We start from the raw sequence: 21758 nt of genomic DNA, 5'->3' as shown, positions 1-21758 counted from the left end.
ACTCACAATGACACGCGGATGCGTGCCAGCTGGTCTCGTTGTCGTCTTCGTTTCTGCTTTTGCTCCTCTTGTAATTGTAGGACAATTCGAGTATGAACTTGTCCCGCTGCTGCTGTATGTAGGAAAATTTGGCTCGTAAATTTGCACCTTTGCATGGTGCATCTGTACCTGCACCGACTCGTCACCGGCCAGGAGAGTTGGCCTTGTATTAGCCGCACTCTGAACACGTTGGAAAGGGTATCTTCTCAACCACTCTTCTAACGCCGAACCTTCTCTCGTTGAAACTTGTATTTTTTTTTTTTCAAAATTGTAGTTTCTTCTTGATGAAACTGTTGCCAAAATGAAACTGGATGTACCTGGATTTTTCCCGTATCTTCGTCACGGTTCCTCTTACGATGCGCTTGGTTCTTCTTGGTGCCCGGACAGGTCCGCCCCGGGACACCCACGCAAAGGAGCCCTGAATCGGCGATCGCGTCGTGCCTCGCGCCCCGATCCCTTACTGAATTGTCTCTAGTCAGTCACAGTCACCTTTTCCTCCCGGCGGAAAATTTTGTTCGCCTCGTCGCCACTTGAAATGTATGTTGTTGCGGGGTGGCCGGGAAGGAGAAAGGAAAGAACTGCTCAGTTTGACTGCTAGAGATAGACTAATTTATTTCATACTTCGCACTCTCTGCGTGCTCACATTCATGAAATACCTGAGTGGATATTTGGAATATAACAGGTTTAAATATTTTTTCTCTAATTTCTTCCTTAAATCAAATGCCAATCACCGTCTTAATTGCTCCTCAAGTCGTAATATTCACGTTAAAATGCGTAAAATGGACAACTACTATTAGGATTTTTCTTCAAAAATATTGCTTTCCTATTTATTTTTTGTTTTCCAAAAAACTGTTTGCATGACGAGATTATACCAAACATCTTGAATAATTTTAATCCAGTTGAGTAAAATTTAATTTGATCTTAGAGCTCCTTTTAAAAGCTAGAGCCAAATAAAATTATGCTCCAACGTGATTTTTTGACCAGAAAATCGAGGGAGGATTATTGCAAACCGATTAAATGGAGAAAGGAAACCAAACTTCATTTTTGTTGAAAATTCGCAACCCTACATATAATTATTTGTGCTCTCTGTAACTTTTTGAAGTCCCACCAGTAAATGATCAACGCTATGACATCGCTCTGACGACATTTCAAGCAAAATCTTTACGAATTATTGAATTGTGATAAATATGAGTAAACTTTTTAAACCGCATAGTTACATTGAACCAAAGATAACAACGAAACTTCTGACAAAGATGTTGTGCGTCAACACGGTGACAAATGATGAACATCAAATTTTTTATTAATAATACAAGTTTTATTATTCCAATAAGACAATTTTTAAGAAATTTGCAGATTTAAGAAAAACGTTCAAATTCCAAAAAATTTCCCCCTGAAATAAATCAAATATGTTAATTTCAAAGAGAAAAATCCAAGGAAGCTGGAGCTGCAGGAATAAGTTCGAAAAACTTTTATCAGCTTTTAGATGGAAATACAAAATAAAATATCTCGTATTAATCTATCAATAATAATCGTATTTTGCACTAAATTGCTTTGATAGAGATTGCAAAATAGGACTTTCATGGAAAGACCCCCAGCAAGTTTCGTCTGTGTCTGAGGAGTCAGAGCACGCATGACTTAACTTTCAGATTTTTCACATTTTCAATGTCTTTTTCAACTGCAAAGACATCTCTTTGAATATTATCCTGTATTGGTTATAGATAAAAATCAAAAGGAAATACTGTTAAGAAAACACCAAATATCCATTTTTTAATTTTTTTATTGATTCTCATTGGAAAAAGCGATGCAGCAGCACAGATCCTATTGTGTGAAAAATCATAAGGGGCAAAACTAAAATTGAGAATTAGTCTACAAATTCAGATAAATTAACCTAACGTTTGCTGGCTCAGACATAGATTGAAGTCTGAATACCACAAGAGTCAAAGCAATTGTGCTGTCCTTTCAAAGTGCAGCATCCTCCACTTTCAACAACAATTAACTTGTTTCCCCGACAGCCGGAGGCAGTCGCGTCCATGGTTTTTTCACTATTTGTAAGCATTCAAAAGTCTCTACAATTAGGAGTTTTCGTCGCTACTGTCATCGCACAAGTCAATTTCTGGTGTTGATGTTCCCTCCATGTTTTTTTGTTGCATGATTCGCATACGTTGGAAGTAGTTATACAGAGTTCTTGGAGGCACACCAAACCTTTCTGAAGCTTCGCTCACCGGGTACCCCAGTTCAACTACCAAGTGTACCGCCTGTTCGAAATCTGCAGGGGTGTACGTGGGTCGCCCTTTATGTTGAAAGAAGAAAAAGAGAAAAATTTGTGTTAATTTCTGTTTGTTACTGTTGTCCAATATTCCATAAAAATTTAAAAGTAAAAAAATAATTCCTGCTTCTTTGCTTTAAAATTCCAGATGCAAAAAAGTTTTAGTTGAAATATCAAAGGCGCAAGAGGCACAAATTTGGTTTCTGATTGAAGCATAACCAAATTTAACGTATCCATTTTCATTTTCTCAAATTTTTATTCGAATCAAGTGGTTAAATATGAAGAGTTGTATTGAATTGAAAATGCCCTTCCAAAAAAATGGCAAGAATGGATTTTTCTTGATTTGCTCATTTTCATCAAAGTTACTACTTTTAATTCATTTTTTGGAATATCTGAAACATCAGATAATAAATTGAACCTTGCGAAAGTGTTTGTTTATCACGTGGGCTATGAGCGACAAGCTGGAAAGGTGCGAAAACCAGCAAGTGGCAAGTTGAACCTTCCCGTTGAATATTTCGGTTCTTTTACCCACTACTGTGACACTCTTGAGAATGCCTTGTGAGCCAACGAGCTGGTTTTATAAAGTCGATTCTATAAATTTATATAAGTTTCCGACCCACGGATCGATTATATTACTTTCGGAAAGCTTGAATAACACAAGTAAATAAATAAATAATAGCTACAAATTTACTCTTCTTTCCTAAGCATTTTTAATTGCCTAAAAAATCTACCCTTTTCATCACTGAACACGACTATTTCAACTTAAAAATTGACTAAATTTAAAATTAATACAAAAAATCTAAAGAGATCTGAATTCAAATAAAGTCACACTTACTATTAGGGAAACTACAGAGTGGATTTTGTATGGTTCTTCTGCCTTCATCTCGAGGTTGCATTGGTCCTGCCGCCTGAAAAAAAGAATGCTCACTAATAACCCTCGACTATAATTAAATCTGACAGAAAGCTTACAGCATTTTCTTCTAAGATGCAATTAGGAGTTAAAATGGGCATATCATCCAAAGTGTTATCCTCCACTTCCTTGGCGCTGTCCTCGTTGGTCCTGCCGGTCGAAGGAATGCGTTTCACCCAAGGTGTTGGGGTTCTCACGTTTGAAGAAGTCGTTTCTGCCACGTTGCTACGCGTGGTGTGTACAATCTTGACCTGATTGCCTGACAACATTTAAAATTTTATTGACCCTTGGACCTTAAGCAGAAATCTTTCTGTCTCACAAAAAATACGGTTGAGTAAAAAAAAAATTGTATAGATTTGAATGGGAATTTCCTCAACAGATATAAGTTCAAAACTCCCAAAAATAAAAACAAACCTATATGAAATAAAATTGTAATGATAGTCTGATAAAATGAAATAGTTTTTAAGCAAAGTTTTGGACTTCTCATCTTCTCATGGTATTTGTAGCATTATGTTCATAGGATTGACGTATTTTATTTTATATAATCAATCCAACACAAAATGCAATATAGATTCAGGGATTATTTTACTAATTTAATGCGCACGAAACAAGTATTTAGATTTTTCCAAGAAAAAATCGTAAATTAGCGATTGGAGGTGACAAATTTCTGCCACTTATTGTTAGTGAAGTTTTAATTTTAAAATGCTAGGCAGTTCCTCAATTTTGCAAGAATTTTCTGTATACCCAAAAGCTTAAGTCGAGTTCACAGGCACACAATTAAAAAAAATTTAAGTAAAAATTCCTGGATTTTCGGCTAGTTTTGTGCCATCTTATACAAGGAAAAAAATACAAATAAATCAGAAAACGCTAGACTCAAGCAAAAAATCCTGGCCCTTTTATTTTGAAGATGTCGTCTATAACATCAATGTGTTTATTAAAAACTGTCATAAAGCTAAACGAAAATAATGCATGATTGACATTGCTATAAATTGTGCCACAAATTATGAAAACGGTCTTACCTTGTGTGTTGATCATGACTTTTGAGCGAGGAGGTGCTGTTGCAATCATGTTTTTAATTTTTTCCAGCTCTTTAATATTCAGTTTGATATATTTTGCCCTACATTTGCATAACTATAACATGAAGAAGCCAAGAGCGATTTTAAAATAACACATACCCTGCTGGAGCTGGACATTGTGTGAGTCTGGCCACCCCCTGCGAAGCATCACTTGAAGATGAAACGGGCATCACCAGAGTGGTAACCTTGGTAGTGCCTGGAACAGTAACTGCCACGTTCTTGCTACTTCCAGGCACGGAAGTATTCCCTGGAACAATCTGCCTGCTGATGCTAGCAACTGGAACAGCCTGCCTGCTGGTGCTAGCAACTGGAACAGCCTGCCTGCTGATGCTAGCGACTGGAAGAGCCTGCCTGCTGATACTAGCGACTGGAACAGCCTGCCTGCTTGTGCTAGCGACTGGAACAAATTGCCTGCTTGTGCTAGCGACTGGAACAAATTGCCTGCTGGTGCTAGCGACTGGAACAGTCTGCCTGCTGGTGCTAGCGACTGGAACAAACTGCTTGCTGGTGCTGGCGGCAGGAACAGTCTGCCTGCTGGTGCTAGCAACTGGAACAGTCTGCCTGCTGGTGCTGGCGACTGGAACAAACTGTTTGCTGGTGCTGGCGACTGGAACAAACTGTTTGCTGGTGCTGGCAATTGGAACACTCTGCCTTCTGGTGCTGGCAATTGAAACATTCTGCCTTCTGGTGCTGGCAACTGGAACATTCTGCCTGCTGGTGCTGGCAACTGGAACATCCTCGTTTTTACTCTTAGATTTGTCCTCTAATTCTATCAGATGTTTCTTGTTTGCCAGAGTTACGTTGCTCAATTTCTTGATTGCCTTCATAATTTTCATTCTATCATCTCTGGGAAGAACTGCAACAAGTACAGAAATAAAAATTTAGGTTTTTGGCAACTTTTATTTTATCTAAATGGGTAGCGTTTATTGGAAGGTTGGAAGAGCTTTTTGTTTTAAAAAACCACACTGCATGAAAAAATGTATATTTTTCTGCATCTTTTTAACATAATCCAATTTAAGATTCAACCAGAAAATCTCATATAAGATTTTTTAAAAATTAAGCAAAATATGAATTTGGGATTATATATTTTAATGTTGTGAAAACCAAGCCCTGTTCTTAAATTTTGAATAAATACTATTTTCCGCAAATACCAGCGGTGCAATTTTACGCATCACAAAATGGAAAACTGCCTTGCTAACATCGCACGCTAACAGAAGAACAGTTTTTCCTCTGAAAATGGTGCAAGAAAAATAAATTAGGCCACCACTTAACACTCTCAAGCTGGAGACAAACATGTCTTGGATACATACGCTCAAATTTCTTGATGTGCGCCTCTTTGATTTTTTCCAGCTCCTTTTTCTCTTTATCCAGTGCAGCTGCTGTTTTCTGCAGTGTCGATACTTCATTTGCCATCTAAAAAAAAATAAACAATGGGTTAGATCAAATTAACCATTGGAATATGATGTGTCAATCAAGCATTACAATTAATAAAGATAAAAGTAGTACTTGCCTCTCTCACTAGACGCATTCTCTTGAATTTCTCATCCCCCATGGCGGGATATAAGCATTCAGCGTCCATAAACGCATTTCTCATCTCTAATTTATAATCGTCGGAGTCTCTCTCCAGTATACCTAAAATATCTTGGTCATCTTCATCATCACTTTGCTCAAACACAAGTTGCACTTCAGGCGACGGCGGCCGCCTCTGTGTTTCTTTGTACTTCTCGTATATGGCCAGAGCATGATCCAGGCCACTCTGTTCTGACTGGTCGCTTGGTGCAAGCGAGTTACTGCTAGGGAGTTCACCTAACCCGCTAGCTATTTCCTCGTCCAAAATTTTCAAGCCCTGCAAACAAAACATTTTGATTTTTTAAACATGCTTTGCTTTGATTTCTTCTACAAACGTTTTTTTACAAACCAAGTTTTTCCAAGTGATGGAATATTTTTGAATTTTTTTCTGGTATTATAATAACATTAAAAAATAACATTAAAAAATGAGTCCAAAAGCTCAGAGGTGGGTTCTTTAAATTACAGGCAGCAAAAATTATTTTTATTTCATTCATGGATTTGGAAAAAAATCACGAAAGCCTTGAAAATGTTTCAACAACTTGTTTAAAATTAATTCTATATTTAGAAAATCTCGTTCAGGGAAACTAATGAAACAGTAGAAAATTCAAAGGGAATTTTTAGCAAAAAATTAGATAATTATAAATGAAAGTACATGAACTAATGGCATAAAATTAGTGTAACTAAACGAGATTTGGGCCTAGGCTTTTTGGAGATGATTAGGTTATTTCTACAAAAATTTGTAACAATTCCCTTTCGTTTATTTGCGGGAAGATCCAAAATAGATTTTAATGAAAACGTCACTGACGCAAAGTTTTAATTAACCTGAGATTAAAATCAAATTAAAAACTCACCAGTTGGTACTCAAAATTTTCAAATTCCTCCATCACACGGCTTGTGGATTTGTACTGTCCCCTCTCTTTCTTGGTCCATTCAACATCCGTTTTGTATAGATCTCGCGTGATGTTCTTCAAGAACAACTCTACGCCTATAGCAGACTCAAAAATGAGGAGCTCGTTTCTCTCCATGGAAAGCTTGATGAGCATGCCATTGTCGTAGAAACGACAGTACGGCACGTCTTGCACGCGCTCAATAGGGCACGTCCAAATGCCCACTTCCGAGATGTCACAGCGCACTTGCGGAAGCTGGCGTAACCTGACGACTTGTAGCATTTTCAGAGGATCTCCAATCCCATTATTAGGCGGAACCAGTCTCATATCAAGTATCGCCTCGTCCATGTCATACGGCCCTAGGAAGACCATCGACTTTGAGCACGGACTGTAAAATCCAAAAGGCGCATTGAATTTGCGCTTCTTGCTCTTGGGGATTGTAGCAACAAGCGGCCTTTTCTGTTCCCAGGACATGGTTTTCAGTTTGCAGATGAAGCTGTAGTCCACGACCACATCTGTTCCAACCAAGAGTCGCGAGAAAGCGTTGCCATGCACGGCACTGATGGAAAGCCATTTGGAATCAAAGTTCTCCGGCATAAGCTCTTCTGGTTTGTAGGGCTCTGGTGGATTCACCTGAGAAAAAATATGATTATTAAAATAATATGAGGTAAATCTAGAGATTCAAAGTTTAAATTTTTGATGGAAATTCGTAGATTTGACGATTTTAGGGTAGCACTGGGAAGATTGTTACTAATTGAGATGAAAAATTTCGTCAATTAAATTGAGAGGCAATTAAGAATTTTGGTGTTTAATAAACAGTTTCCGTGTAAATTTAGACGGTTTAAGACAATATTTAAAGACAGAATTTGAGGTCAATTCACGATTTCGATTTTAATTTGCTGATTAAATCTCGATAGCAATTATTTCTCCAACAACTTAAATTTCAAATCTGAAAAGTTTCCTTCTTAGATGACTGGTTTGCTGTAGTTTTAATGATTTACCAGGGTACTGCAGCATTGCGAAAGCTTGCCCAAGATCTCCCAGTTGTGGCCGTTGCACCAGAGGATGAATGGTACTGGCGGCGAGCTTGGAAGCAGGTTGAGCTTTTCCAAAATAATGTTTGTGGGCTCCTTCTTTGCCTTTTCAAAGACGTTGACGAAATTTACAAACGGTGGGCCATTGTAGTCAGTGATGAGTGCGATCTGTTGATTTGACATGTCGTTGGACTCAACCCAAACGAACAGGCTTCGTGCTTTTAACCGCCGAATGAATGACTCCCAGGAGACGGTGCAGAATTTGTCATTGTACAATTTGCTTGGAATGAAGCCGCCTGCACTGATGACGCTATCTTTAAATCTTGTCAGCATGGTCTTAGCACGGATCTTGGCGTTCCTGCGAGCTTCAATGATCGCGTATGAAGTTGGCAGCTCAATGCAAACCTCGTCGATGATTTCCAGCTCCCTGCTAGAAGATGCTCCCTGCTTGTCGAATTCCTCTGGGGCAATGGAAGCTATGCTGATTATTTTTGGCGTCCCATCCTGTAAGAATCCAGATTTGTTTGAGGATTTTAATGCAGTCTTTATAACATATTTAAAGCTGCAAAAAAAATTCGAATCAATCGTCGTTAACTATAATCAAACAGAAACACGAGCAACGAAATCGATAATCCTGCAACTCGAATATTCTCGTGATGGAAATTCCTCTTAAAACAATTCAGCTAAGCCAAACAATTCCATCCTTTTTTAATTTAATAAAAATAGCTTACATAACAAAGGATTTGGGATATGTAGCTGAATTGTTGTTATGTAAGTGAATTTTCTATCACGAGGGGATTCGATTTACGGGGTTGTCAATTTCTTTGCTCCGTTTCTTATTATTTCGTTTGCACTCAGAAATAAGGGTGGGGAAACGTCATTTCTGAGTAATGACGTTTCCAACCAATGATCTGGTATAAAATTCTCTGTGGCTAAGTGGCTATGCATTTTGTTTTGGAGGTATGGTAGACTCACGCTTTCCGCTCACTCACACTTGTCGTCTCACTCTGATGGGAATAATTAATGTTAATGCTCTAGCCTACCGAGAAGTGTTATTTGGGCGAAAAGTGTGAGTCTTCCATACAGTACTGCTGATCAGAGGCCTAAGGGGCCAAAACAGCCGCTGTAAGGTACGATGATTGAGGTGATGTGGATTTTATTTTGCAACATTTAGACTTTTTAGCCATTCATGCCTGATATTTTTGCTTGTGGGAGTGGCCATTGTACGATTTGTAGAGTCAGAAATATGTATATTGCAGATCTAGATAAAATTTTCAAGACCTTAACAGCCTTTGCAGCCACAGCGCAGAGTCCCTAAAATTCGAGATTTAAACGCCCGCTTGGCTTGAATTGTGAATAACCGAAAATTTTCCATCGAATTTTTTTTTATCTAATTTCCAACTCTCAAAGAAGGTGAATTCAGATTTTTCCGGCTTTTTCTAAGACCAGTGTAGAGAATAAAAGCGATTTTGATTTTTTTAAAGATAAATTCATAAAAATATCGGGCGTTGGAAAAGATCATTCTTTATTTGAGGGGTTCGAAAAGGTAGAATGAAATTAACTAATCAATACAAACGACAAAATTCATGAAAATAACATGAAGTAAAAAAAGGTCGAAAAAATTTAAAAATCATTTTTGAAGACTTCCCCATTTAAGTGATTTGACTAGTGATGCGAAAAATTATATTTTACTAAGCCTACGTACCTCATCAGACGAATGCTCCATCGGTTCTGCCTCGTGTTCTGCCTCGTGTTCTGCCTCATGTTCTTTCTCAGGTGACACCCTCGGGACAAATTCCGAGATCTGCCTTTGGACGAATTCGATTTGGTCAATGTGCACTCTGATTGCTGTGCCATCATCTTCACCGTCGTGAGAGTGCACTATGGTGCCAACTGTAGGCTCCTCCAAGATGTCTGGACTCTGCAAATTGCTCACGCGGTCGTCCAACTGCTTTTCCCAGTACTCGTCGAGCAGCCGCTTCCGCACCATAGGATGATCCGCGTCGTCAAGCCGCGCCCGCTTGCTGCTGCTGGACTCGATCTCTTCGCCAGTGATAAAGTCGCAGACGAGCCTTTGCGGGACCTTGCGTTCTCGTTTACCCCGCTCGGCCATGACTAGCAGCTCGCTGCCCTTGATCACCGTGTTGATGAACTCCTTCTCTGCCGGGGCACGATCCCTGATCCTGTCCCGCACCCTGGGGTCGTTGACGCAGTTGGAGGCGCCGGCCTGCGCGCACTTGCAGCCGAACAGACAGTCCTCCTTGCCGCAGTGGAACTCGTCCCGCATCGAGCCTTTCAGACTCTGGCACACGCAGCCAAGCTTGCAGAATTCCTTTTTGCACGCCACCTCTGAGGCCTGCTCCACCTCGGCCGCTCGCTTGTCCTTGTCCACGTTGATGACCACGTGACCCAGCTTGGACAGCTCTCTCTCCGCCTTGGATACGTGGCCCAACTTCTTCCGCTTTGCTATGGTCGACATGTGCTTCAATCTCCTCGCGTTGCTCCATTTGCGCTTGCTTGATGTTGGCTTCACTATTTTCTTCTTTCGACGCCTCTTCGCCCACCTTCTCTTCTGCTGGCTGCTCCCTGGCTTCGAGCGAGCTGGCGAACTTTCTGAAGAACTTGAACTGATCTCTGGCTCATTTAAGGCCGGACAGTCACTTGTCACCTCTTCAGGGCTTTGGTTTTTGTTTGGCTCCTCGCAGATTTTATTTTCTTCAAGCAATAAGGCGGCTTGATTTTTTTCTGGTTCGGCAGATACCTGCTTTTTGTTAGGCTCAACGGAAACCTGAATGTTTTCCGCCTCCTCGCGGATTCTGCTGGGTCCTGGCTCATCTACTCGTTCATCAACAACTTCAATGTGTGGTTCAAAAGTCTCGTCCTCTCTCTCTTTAGCTCTTTGATTCTCATCGTTTTTGAAGAACAGAGCCGACACTGCAAACTCCGCGTGGGACTTGTCCAAAATCGGCGGAGGATCGGTTGGCTTGGTAATTGTCTGCGGGCGCGTGGCGCTCTCTTTAAGTTGCTTTTCTCTTAGCTCCCTTAGTCTTGCTTGGCATGTGCTACCTTCTTCGCTCGTGAAGATCTTGGCGGTGGGTGGTGGTCTCAGTTTAGGTTTCTGCTTCTTGCCAGGATCTGATTTACTCTTCTTCAGGTTTTCAGCAGATTTGCAATCTTCTAGGTTCATTTTTCCTGAATCAAGCAGCTTGTACCTGACGACCACCCTATCCCTCTTTTCCGTCGAATTTAGGCGTGACAATCTTGTGGTTCGTTTCGTGACGTTCCCTTCCTTCATCTCTGACGACTTCCTTTTGCGACCTCGCGTCCTTTTCTTTGGCTCTTCTCTCTCCATAATTTCTTCTACTACATTTGTCGATTCATTCAAATCATCACTCTCCTCTGGCGAATTTTCATTTGGGGTTATTGGTATTTTATCTTTTGGCTCCTGAACATTTTCAGTAACATCCCGAGAGTTTCCCCCATCTTCAGCGGCAATTACTGGATTTTGATTAGATTTTTCTTGCGTTTTGGTTATTGGTGCAGCTGTCTTTTCCATTTCACCGCTGTTTGAAGCCATTGGAACCTGGAAGAGATTTTTGTTGAAAATTGTGCCACCTTCAACGGTCAAATTGAAACCTTTGGCGATGGTGGTATTTTGTCTTCAATCCCCTTTTGAGCATCCTGTTTTGTAGGCAAAGTATCTTTGACTGTCTGAACTGCTCCAGCCTCATTAGATTTCTCTCTAGACTCGCCTTCAATTACAGCTCCTGTTGACACACAATACATTATTGGGGATGATGGGATTTTATAGATGTTCGTGCAAAATAGAAAGCCTAATTTTAAGAGTTTTGTGCAGCACTGTAAGCGAAATTAAATGGTTTTAACCTATGATATAATATCGATATTCTTGCAATTTTTAAATATTTTAAGCTCATAGAAATAACTTCTAGGTCAAATGTCGATATTTTCGACACATACAGATATTATCTATAATTCCCAAACTTCTCTGGAGCTCGAAAATAATCAGCAACAGACTTGATAGATCGACAATTTAAACTATTTTAGGAGAATTTTCTTTGTATAAATAATTACAAGTAAACTCCACCTTTAATTATCTGTTACTGATGAAAAGGCGAACAAAATTAAAAAAAAGATGTGATCAAACAAGGAAATTGCGATTTAAATTTTAGAGCTAGCAAATTTGCAATATCTTGCAAATTATTAATTAACTACACTATTATTTACAGGTTTCAAAAACAGTCAAATTTATATAAAAAAAATGACCAAAAACAAATTTTCTAACAAAAATTTAAGAACACCAAAAATGACTTTCTGGCTTTTAAAGCGTTTTTGACGATTTTAGACGGTTTTGGGATCCAAAGACAATTCAAGGTAGGGCTACAAAATCATGTGATTTTTGCTCCAAAAGTAAATAAAATGCATTTTTAAAAATGGTCAATCGTTTGAAATTATTAATTGTTACTTGGCGGATTTTAATTTTTGCTTTTAACTCACCAATCATATCTTCTAGCACATCACGCAGCACAGTTTCCTGGGTTGAATTTTCCGGAGTACTGGGGTGCTTATGAATTTCCTTCGTGTTTGGTCCACTCGAAATCTTTCCAACAGAGGTAGGAGTCATCTGAACACCGAGCTGAAGGTTAGACGGCTCATTCTCTTGAGGGGGAGGTAATACTTGACTTTTTGCTCCAGCTTTCTCAGAACTTTTGGACGTTGAAGGTGTTGCAGCTGACTTGATGAAGAACTGTCCGTTTTCGTTTCTCTTTATTTTAATTACGTTGCTTATCAGTTTTTGAAGGTTGAGGTTGGCCGCTTTATTACCATTGGCAGGCGTTTCCTTGTCGCCTCTGGTAGGACTAACAGGTGGTAGATTTCTACTGAGGGTAACAGACTTCTCCAAAGCTTTAGTAGGTTGGACAGCAGCCGTGTCAACAGGTTTTTCTGGACTCGCAACCTTTGGCACTTCTTTAGGCGTAGGTGGAGTTGATGGTTGGGTTTGGAACACAATATTTGGTTTCTGCGTTACAGGTATTGCTTCAAGCTGAGCATGTGGCTGTGCTTTCTCCTTGGAAGGGCTCAGGAGCGGAGAAACAGGCGTGTTTACTTTGCCTTTGACATTAGCTGTATCTACAGGTATGTCACGTGTCACAGTGTCCTTGGCTCTTTCTTTGGAAACTAACAGTATCTTCGTAGCAGGTCCGATTGGAGGAAGTGTTTGCTCGATTTGCTTTGAAGAATTGTCTTCTTTGGCCACCGTTATGGTCGCCTGCGAAGGAACAGCACCACCACTAAGCAGTTGATCACCAGTTGGAGGTTTTGCTCTGGGAGGTCTACCTTGGACAAAAATTACGTTGCTAGGGGAAAGACACTTGTTGTTCTGGTTTGAGCTTGATGCACTGTTGTCTCTGGCTGGGATCACAAGCAACGCATTTCCCGTTGAAATCGGCAATCCACTGGTACTTGGCTGAGCACAAGTGGTCAGACTTTCTTTATCAGCGCTGTCATCTTTTGTCTGCTTTATTTCAGGGGTTCCAGATCCCCTTTTGTCCTGAGGAAGGGTTAATTTATTTTTGTAGTTCGCTCCGTTCAACATTCTCTCTAGTTCTTCAGATGACACTGAAGAGTAAGCTTGATTTCTGACCGAATCAGAGAGTCTGATCGTCTTCCTTGAAGAAGGCGATGGAACTGAAATTTGATCAGCAGATCTTGCAGGAGTTTTTTCAGAAGATGGTGCTGGAATTGGATTTTCAGCAGAATTCTTAAGTTTTTCAGCGCTCTTCTCAAGTTTCTTAGGCTCTACAGAAGCCTCGCTAACTACAAGTACTGGCTTTGACACACAATCAGCTTCAACTGGCTTGACCTTCTTGATCAAAGGCGAATCTCGAGGGCCGATTGCATGCTTATCTCTTTTCTCAGGCAGCGAGGTTGTTGCACTCTTAGGATTTAAATCATTGGCAGAGTTGCCAGAAGTTTTAGTGCTCGCAGTTTTGTCAACCTGTTCCTTGGACGAGATGATTTTTACTTGAGGCGCCTTCAACGCGTCTATTACAGAAGCGGCGTCTTGATTTTGGCTTTCTTTAGAGGCCTTTCTAGAATCTATTTTGTGCTTTGGCGCAGAGTCAGCTTCCTCTAACACCATCTCCGCACTTGCATGTGGAACTTCAACAACCTTTGCTGTCTGATTTCCTTTTCCTGGTATTGAAGGTATTACGTTGAAGCTACCAGAAGTTCCAGAGCTTGTTGTTCCACATATTGGTTCTCTAGTTTGAGGAGGTAATTTTGGTTCACTGTTCTTGACAGGAGTGTCTTTGTCTTGACCTCTGGGTGACACGTGACCATCATCAGGCGATTTATTGGAATTTAAGGTCATCTTATATGCAGCGTCATTTGAAACAAGTGTAACTTTCACAGCTTGAGCTAGATGAACCGTTGCCCGCTCATCTATCTTTCCAGAGTGTGAGGTGGTTGCTTGAGCATCAGCAGAGCCACAAGGAGTTCCATCAGAGGATTTGCTTGGCAACGATTTCTTCTCAGTTTCATGTGCCGGGCTGTTGCTAACTCTCCTTGCAAGGTTGTGCACATCAGACAGTGTTGTAGTTGAAGCCCTTACCATTTCAGGAAAAGCAACAATTATCTCAGACGCAGGCCTTGGTCTATGAACAGGACGTCTGGGATCTTCAATTGTCCCCGTACTTATCTGGGCGGCTGGGATATTTTTCACTTGTACAGCTGGAGGGTGCACAGTTGAAGCATTAGTTGAGCCACCAGCAATCTCACCAACCTGCTTCTTAGATACTTTTGCTTGTTCACAGCCCCTAGGCAAGATGTGGACAAATGTAGTGGTTACAGCACTAGTCGCTTTCATGTTCGTTTTGACCGACATAGATACAGGCGTAACATTTAAAGATTGATTATGTTGGAGAGATGACTTTTTGAGGCTTGAGGTATCAACTGAGCCACCAGGAGTTCCGCCTTTCTCAGCGTGAGCATCAAGTTTGCCTTCTGAAGATGCCCTCCTTGAGACCTGGTCAGGCTTTGGCGCGAAGTCAGCCTTATTAACCCCAACTAGCACAGGCTGATTGGAAATTCCCTCAGGAATGGCTCTCTCAGCTGAGCTACCAGCAGTTCCAACTGCCTGTTTTTTTGGTGCAATTAGAGTCGCAATCACCTCTGCTTGTGTCAAATTTCTGGCTGCCGAGTTTTTGCTGGGCTTATCTGGTAACATGCTAACAGGATGTATAATGGATGAAGTACAAGTCTTTCTCGTTTTGTGGTCCGACTCTGATGCAGGCGCCAATTTTGAAGGTTGATCTTCTATCCATAGACCTTGGAGCAATGCTGAGCCATCAGGAGTTCCGCCTTTCACTGCATGAACATCAAGTAAGTCTTCTACAGACACCTTTTTTGATTTCTGGACAGGCTTTGGCGCAATGTCAGATTTTCTGGCTAAAATTTGCACAGGCTGATGCAAAATGTCCTCAGAGGAGGCCGATGCGTTCTTTTGAACATCAGAATTCCCGCCTACCTGTTTTTCAGATGAACTTTGCATCTCAGTTGTCTCTACTTGTGTTGATTTGTTGACTGCAGAGCCTTTGCTGGTACTACGAACTGGAGATTGAAGTGCACCGAGTACAGCAGAAGTCTTTCTCACTTCGTGGTTTGACTTTGGTGTAGGAGTCAATTTTGAAGATTGATCTTCAGTTTTATCTGCTTGAGGGGGTGGCTTTGACGCTTTTTTAATGACAGGGGTCTCTTTGGCCGAGCTAGACGGTAGGTCCTGGTTGCTTTTTCCATGCATGCTGGACAGAGGTTCATTTCTGCTTTTGAGCTTGACCACCTGTGATGATTGTAGACCCGACTTTAATCGCATGAGAGTGCGGAACTGTGGATTCACCCTGAAGGGTATGATTATAGGTTGTGGGGCGTCTGCTGGTTTACCATCTGAAAAATCCACATCAGTTTCTAGCGTAACGAAAATTTCAAAAATTTTACCATCTTTGTGCGTGTCTGTTTTCCCAGTGTGGTCATTCTCATCAGTTGGCTTGGCTGAAGAACTTTTATTTGTCTCCTTCTCATTGTCAGTGTCGTCCATAAATGAGGTCATTTCATGCAGGTTCTCAAAGCTCGTGAATATTAAGTCCCCGACAACTTCCTTTGAAGCGCTTCTCCTGCTCCTGTTCCTTTTCGCTCCTGGTTCGTTCTCCTCAGTGTTTCTTGCCTCGTGTTTGTCATCATCATCTGATATTGAAACATTCAATGCTGTTGCTGAGCGTCGAGTTACTCTGGTAGCTGGTTGGGAATCTTCACTAGTGTTACGATTTCGGCTTTGACTCTTTTCGGAACTACTAGATCCCTATTAAATCAAAAATAGTTATGAAATTCCACTTCAATTTGTAGGAGACACTATTTGTAAAGAGTTTCAAAATCCAGTTTTAGTGTGTTTGAGCAAATTTTCCATTATTTTATCAAAATTTGGCTATTAAAAATAATCTAAAGTAGGTTAAAAATGATTCGACACTTTTAAGTTTTACTTTAAATAAGTCAAATAGTAGGTTTTCAGTAAACGTCTTGATTGTAAAATGCAAGGGTAATAAAACAGTCATTTGTAAGGTATCCTTTAAGAAAAAATTAAATCTCGGGAATCACAAGCTTAAAAAAATCAGCATAATTATGGACTCGTTCTTGAGAAATGTACCTGAGAGTGAGATCTCTTTTGAGATCGAATTTTCTCTTCGTCTCCCAACTTCCTAGAGATATCAGTTGAGTCCAAAGTTCGCCTCGTACGGGGTCTGACACGGAGTCCTGCTTTGGTTGCAGGTATGGGAACATTGTTTGGACTTGGTTTGCTTTCCCCAACTATTTTCCTCGGTCTCCCTTGAGTATGCAACAATTTAATACAAAACTTAAGAAAATTTCATTTGCAACATCGCACATAATATTTTTTTAATTGTTGAAATATTAGGTTAACATAATCTAATATGTATGTTTTTTCCTTCTTTAGACATGATCACGTACCTCGCTTTCTCTTAACCGGGATCACTTCAGTTTCTTGCATGGCGCCTTAGTTTCGCCTTCTGCAACCTGAAACACAAAGGATAAAAATCATGAATTCGAATTCATTAACGAAATTTTCATCGGTGTGATTATATCAATGAAATGGAATTAAATTTTCAAAAATACGAGGAAATTCCAATTTATGTTGCCAAATTATGTCACATTTTTCCTAGTGTAATAAATAATATACTTTTAAGATTAATATGATAGTTATCTAAGTCCTTTTTAACTATTCAAAAATTAAAAACACGTTCGCTTAGGTTAAGGTGTGATGTTTTACAAAAATATATGTATAATATATACTGCAATAATGCAAATCCCCGGAAAATTTTCTTGTTGCCGCAATGCATAATCTAGTTCAAAATGATTCAGTTAAACAAAAAAATGGACTAGAGCAACACTCAATTTTTGAGCAAATATGCAGAAAAGTTAGCATGCTTTTCAAGTGGCGCGGACTTTTAAATTTTATTATATTATGTATTTCGCAACATTGAGGGCTCAGGGCGGGTTCCTGCATTCATAGTAAGGGGTGGGGAAAAAATAGGAGTCTCAGGAAATCGATTAGCATTGGCTGGCATCGTGGCCAATGGCCCACATTAACAGAATATCATCGTATTGAGAGCAAATAAGGTGCGAGGACGATATTGTAGCCAGCAGTAGCTTTATACCGCTTAGACCATATATAGCTATACAAAAATCACGATCGGGTGCACCACCTGAATGTACCATATTCTTCGCTGATTGGTAAAGGCCACGATTGCTCCCGCTGAGATTTTTTGGGGCACACGTGGTGCAGCTGGCATGGCTAAAAGCTGCGCGAAGCCGCCGGTCTAAAAGTCGAGAATGTTAAAAAGTGACGGAACAAAAATTTGTCTTCTTCTAGCCGGTAAGCACAATCGAATTTCGCTTTTAATTTGTCATTCGTGTCAGCTGCTGACGAAAATGCTCAGCCACCTCTAGGCCTAAATTCGTTCAAACCACTACCTCAAAATTTATTGGCTGATACCTCTTATCAAATCCTTATCAAAAATGGATTCTGGCGATTCAATTATTATCAAGCGAAATGAACTCGTGTTTCTGCCATACACCATTTAACTTATCTTGCTAATTTTAAAGTTATAATTAATTCTAACCACCCAGACGGATCTGAAGTTGTTATTACAATTAGTCGACCACGTGTGCTATTACTTGTCTCTTTCACAAACTGGCATAAAATATGATGTGCTGGAAACCAAACCGACAGACAATGGCGGTATAATCTACAGCAAATGATTTAATCAAGAAAAAAATTATTTAAAAGTTTATATCACAATTTCTTGATCCAATTAAGGACTCTGATCATCGCATATTATGTGGCTCTTGAGCTACCAAGGTAGGGTAGTATGCAACCCGCTAAGCTGCACTGTCAGGCCGGTTACCTAAACTGCATCGTGCTATAATGAAATCAGGACTGACGAGGCGACGAGGAACAGATCAATTTCAGATGTTGCCAAGTTTATCCAAAAATGTAACCATTTGTCAAGGATTTTTCGCTTGATTCCAATCCCTCTCGTCGCGATCTACCAATGGTGTGCGAATTATGATTACATTTTCCTTCTGGCAAAATAAATTTTTAATGAACCAATTTTCCAAAGAAAAAAAATGGCAACCTGGGAAATTTTTTAGCTTCCTCCCTTACAGGATTTCACCTGACGATATTGCGTGCAATACTATTGTTATCGATTTAATCGATGTAAAGCGTGTAATATCTCTATGCTATTTCAGCATATTATAAAATAAATTTTTTTTCCGAACTGCGCCGAAGCACAATTCACAAGTTGCAAAATTAGTATAGGCTCTGAAAATTCGCCCTAATTCCCGCATAATTCGTTCTGATGTTGCATATGAAAAAAAAATATATATCTGTGGTGTGCTCCAGAAGCGCTAGGGCACCAAAAGGGGAAAGTGGAGGGAGGGATTCAGGTTTCAAAACCCCCACTCACGGGGATGATTTCCTCTTTGGACCTCTTTGGAACGTCTGACTCCGGACCGAGCCAGACACCTGCTCTCTCTCCTCCCTCGCTCATCCCTTGGGTAGCCACTGCGTTGTGCGTTCATCGTTATCAACGGTAATAAACTTATAAGGTATGGAATCAACTTCTACATTTTTCTTATTATTCGAACGGGCTATAATTAAAGCCGTTAATCCCTATCTATAAATATGGCAAAGGGAATAAGCCCAAAACTCGTAAGAGACTTAAGACTAGCCACTTTAAAACCCATATGGCAGCCCCTGCCTGACGCTGCTGGCAAGGGGGGGGGGGGGCGGCGAGATCTTCAATATTTCCCTCACTGGATGGACCAAGTAGACACAAAAGACCAAAATCGGTTCAGCCAATTATGGTATAATCGACAGCAAAGGATTTTAGCCAGAATAAATTATTTTAAAGTTTCTATCGCCATTAATTGAACCAATTAATGTTCTTATCATCACACGCGGCGCTTGCACTAACAACAAATAATGCAACCCGCTAAGCTGCACTGTCGTCCTGGTTAACCAAACTGCAACAACACGACGTGCTATAAAGATATGATGCGCAACTTTACACTTGCGCGCTTTTTACGGCGAAAATACGACGAAATAATTGGAAATAATAATCTTCCCTAGAAATTAAAAAAAAATTGCAAAACGTTTGGTAAAATATCCGCAATTTTATTAGCTATTTTATTTAACAATCTAAGCAAAATCTTACAAGATGATAAAATGCATTTCAGCACGCAAAAGCCTTTTCTGGGCGCCCAAAGGGTAGAGCGAAGGAAGTGATCCAGGTACAATTTTAGCGGCGGAGCAGTGTCCTAAAATATTAAACATATGGTTTGGCCATCTATTGGGAGCTTCAAACACCAACGGCTTTCTTCAATGGTTAATTTTATAAATTTTGTTATTTTTTCTTCTTTAAAAATTCAGGTTTTCAGTTGGATTTCCATTAAAAAGTCTATTTGGTTTTCGCCAATTTTAGGAGCCAATCGCCGTAGAATCCTATTTTTTTAATACATCGCAATCGAGTTATGTAAGCCCTTATTGTTCAAAGCCGCCAATAGATGGCACAACCGCGTATTTTTGTAATAAATTTAATTATAAGGCACTGCAATCTCGGATTCAATTCTGCCAATGTGCATAACTTCACTTAATATGTTTTCATCACATCAAAAGAGAGCATAAATATTAAGTGAAGAATGCACAGCAGCTAGATTGAGGCTCAAATCCCTGCGGAAGTGCCTCAAAATTAAATTAATAACGAAAATATACGGTTGCGCCATCTGTTGGTAGCTTCTAACACTAAGGGTTTAATGCGACTGGTGAATTAAAAAATCTTTGCTGACATTTCTACGGCGAGCCTGCTTTTTGCATTTAGCAAATCTAAAGAATTCAATACTCTAAATTCAGTGAAAAATGCACATAGTGGCAGAATTGAGTCTGAAATCACAGCAGGGGAGCCTCTTAAATTTGTTGAGAGTAACGAGAAAATGAGAAGTAAAATGGCCGGTATAGTTCTTCTGGCTCTTTCTGTAACAGTCATACACCATCAAAATGTCGCGGTGCTGGCAATATAGTCTGATGTCTGATGAAATTACAGATTTTCCAAAATTACTCCCGAATGCGAGATATAATTAAGTAACCAGAAAAAATATGATTTCTTATTTCTTAACGTTTTTAAGTCCTTGGAGTGGGATTTTTTTCCAATTATATACTTCTACCCAACTAACACCATTTTATAATGAGCTAAAATATAGGTTAAATTGAAAAATCATGATTTTAATGTTTTACTGGCATAGGATAATTTTACTAATGAACATCTAATATGAAGCAATAAAGAAGTGACATATTTACAACCGAATCTTTAAACTCGATTGTGTCACCCAAATAATCAGCAGAGATATAAAAATCATAAAAATGAAGAATTATAATATTGATATTTTTATTAATTTTAAAGTAAAGACTCGCGTTATTTAATAATATTTATTTTTTATTAGATTATTTCACGTTAAATTCACACTTGATAATATTTAATTCCAATTTTGCGGTATATATTCTTCTAATGATAACAACAACAAGAGCCATATTTGAGCCATAGTCAAAGATGGCGCTTCTATGGCATCACGCTAATGTGTGCGGCCATGTTTTACCACGTTTCTGAATAAAGTTTTGCCACTTCAAAAGTGAAAAAGATCTACATTATTTTGGAATGCTTGCCATCTACATTATTCAAAACTTGTACAAAACTCAGCGACTACAGCCAAACAATCAACAAAATGCATTTTTTGTAACTTACTTGCACAGTTCGTAGCCATACCGGGATGGGAGGATTCAGTGAATGCCTGCGAGTGGAACACAATATGAGCGTTCAAGGTGTTCTCTTATTTGTTAGTTACCACTGTGGTTCGATGTAATGCCAGGCTGGGGATGATGGCCGCCGCACAATGCGACGTGCTGGTCCACGCACGAAGTAGAGCGTCTAAAATAAAATAAATTTAATTAATCTGGTAAGTTCAAATAGGTATATCGCGCACTTTAAATAAAACAGAGGATATAAATGTTGACACTAAGTAGTAAAAATTAAAGTTAAAAGAAATATTGTCGATTCTGGATTTTAGGGTGCATTAGAGTCGAAGTATTATCCAAAGAGGTGGTACAACAGCTTATATCAAAGAGCTCATTTTGTTATGGCATACAGATAACTAGAAAATATGGTTGCCAGATGAACGACGGACAAGTGCGATATTAATAACTGCTGATCGGAATATTTTTATGAAAATTTCTTCCTTTACAGATTCACTGTAAGTTTAAAAAGGGGAAATACTAGCAATTCACGGAAACGGAGATGACAGGAGTAAAATATTTTATTGAATTTATGGCTGCTA

At 39.6% G+C, this 21758-nt stretch overlaps 1 protein-coding gene across 1 annotated transcript; it reads right to left on the bottom strand.

Moving 5' to 3' along the window:
- Positions 1–1798: 1798 nt before the first annotated feature.
- ocm (over compensating males) lies at positions 1799–21527 on the bottom strand. The gene is made up of 18 exons (XM_065476331.1): positions 21408–21527; positions 21270–21352; positions 21170–21215; positions 16818–16883; positions 16498–16676; positions 15795–16155; positions 12297–15743; positions 11418–11548; positions 9487–11364; positions 7749–8285; positions 6712–7380; positions 5802–6137; positions 5602–5704; positions 4391–5147; positions 4235–4332; positions 3275–3474; positions 3141–3213; positions 1799–2329 (listed from the first exon to the last, which is right to left on the bottom strand). Exons 4-18 carry the CDS (start codon positions 16855–16857, stop codon positions 2112–2114), a joined length of 9027 nt encoding a protein of 3008 aa, XP_065332403.1. The 5' UTR covers positions 16858–16883; positions 21170–21215; positions 21270–21352; positions 21408–21527; the 3' UTR covers positions 1799–2111.
- Positions 21528–21758: the final 231 nt, after the last annotated feature.

This window comes from Cloeon dipterum, chromosome 1 (assembly GCF_949628265.1).
Source record: "Cloeon dipterum chromosome 1, ieCloDipt1.1, whole genome shotgun sequence".
In the NCBI taxonomy this organism is placed as follows: Eukaryota; Metazoa; Arthropoda; class Insecta; order Ephemeroptera; family Baetidae; genus Cloeon; species Cloeon dipterum.
This window is presented reverse-complemented; position numbering and strand designations above follow the sequence as displayed.

What these genes read in the sequence shown, in the direction of transcription:
- ocm (XM_065476331.1), bottom strand. Translation starts at nt 16,857, where the DNA reads ATGCAAGAAACTGAAGTGATCCCGGTTAAGAGAAAGCGAG. An exon ending in GAATGCGTCTAGTGAGAGAG is followed by an intron (nt 5,705 to 5,801) that starts GCAAGTACTACT and finishes ATTTTTTTTTAG; the next exon opens with ATGGCAAATGAAGTATCGAC. An exon ending in CAATGTCCAGCTCCAGCAGG is followed by an intron (nt 4,333 to 4,390) that starts GTATGTGTTATT and finishes ATGCAAATGTAG; the next exon opens with GGCAAAATATATCAAACTGA.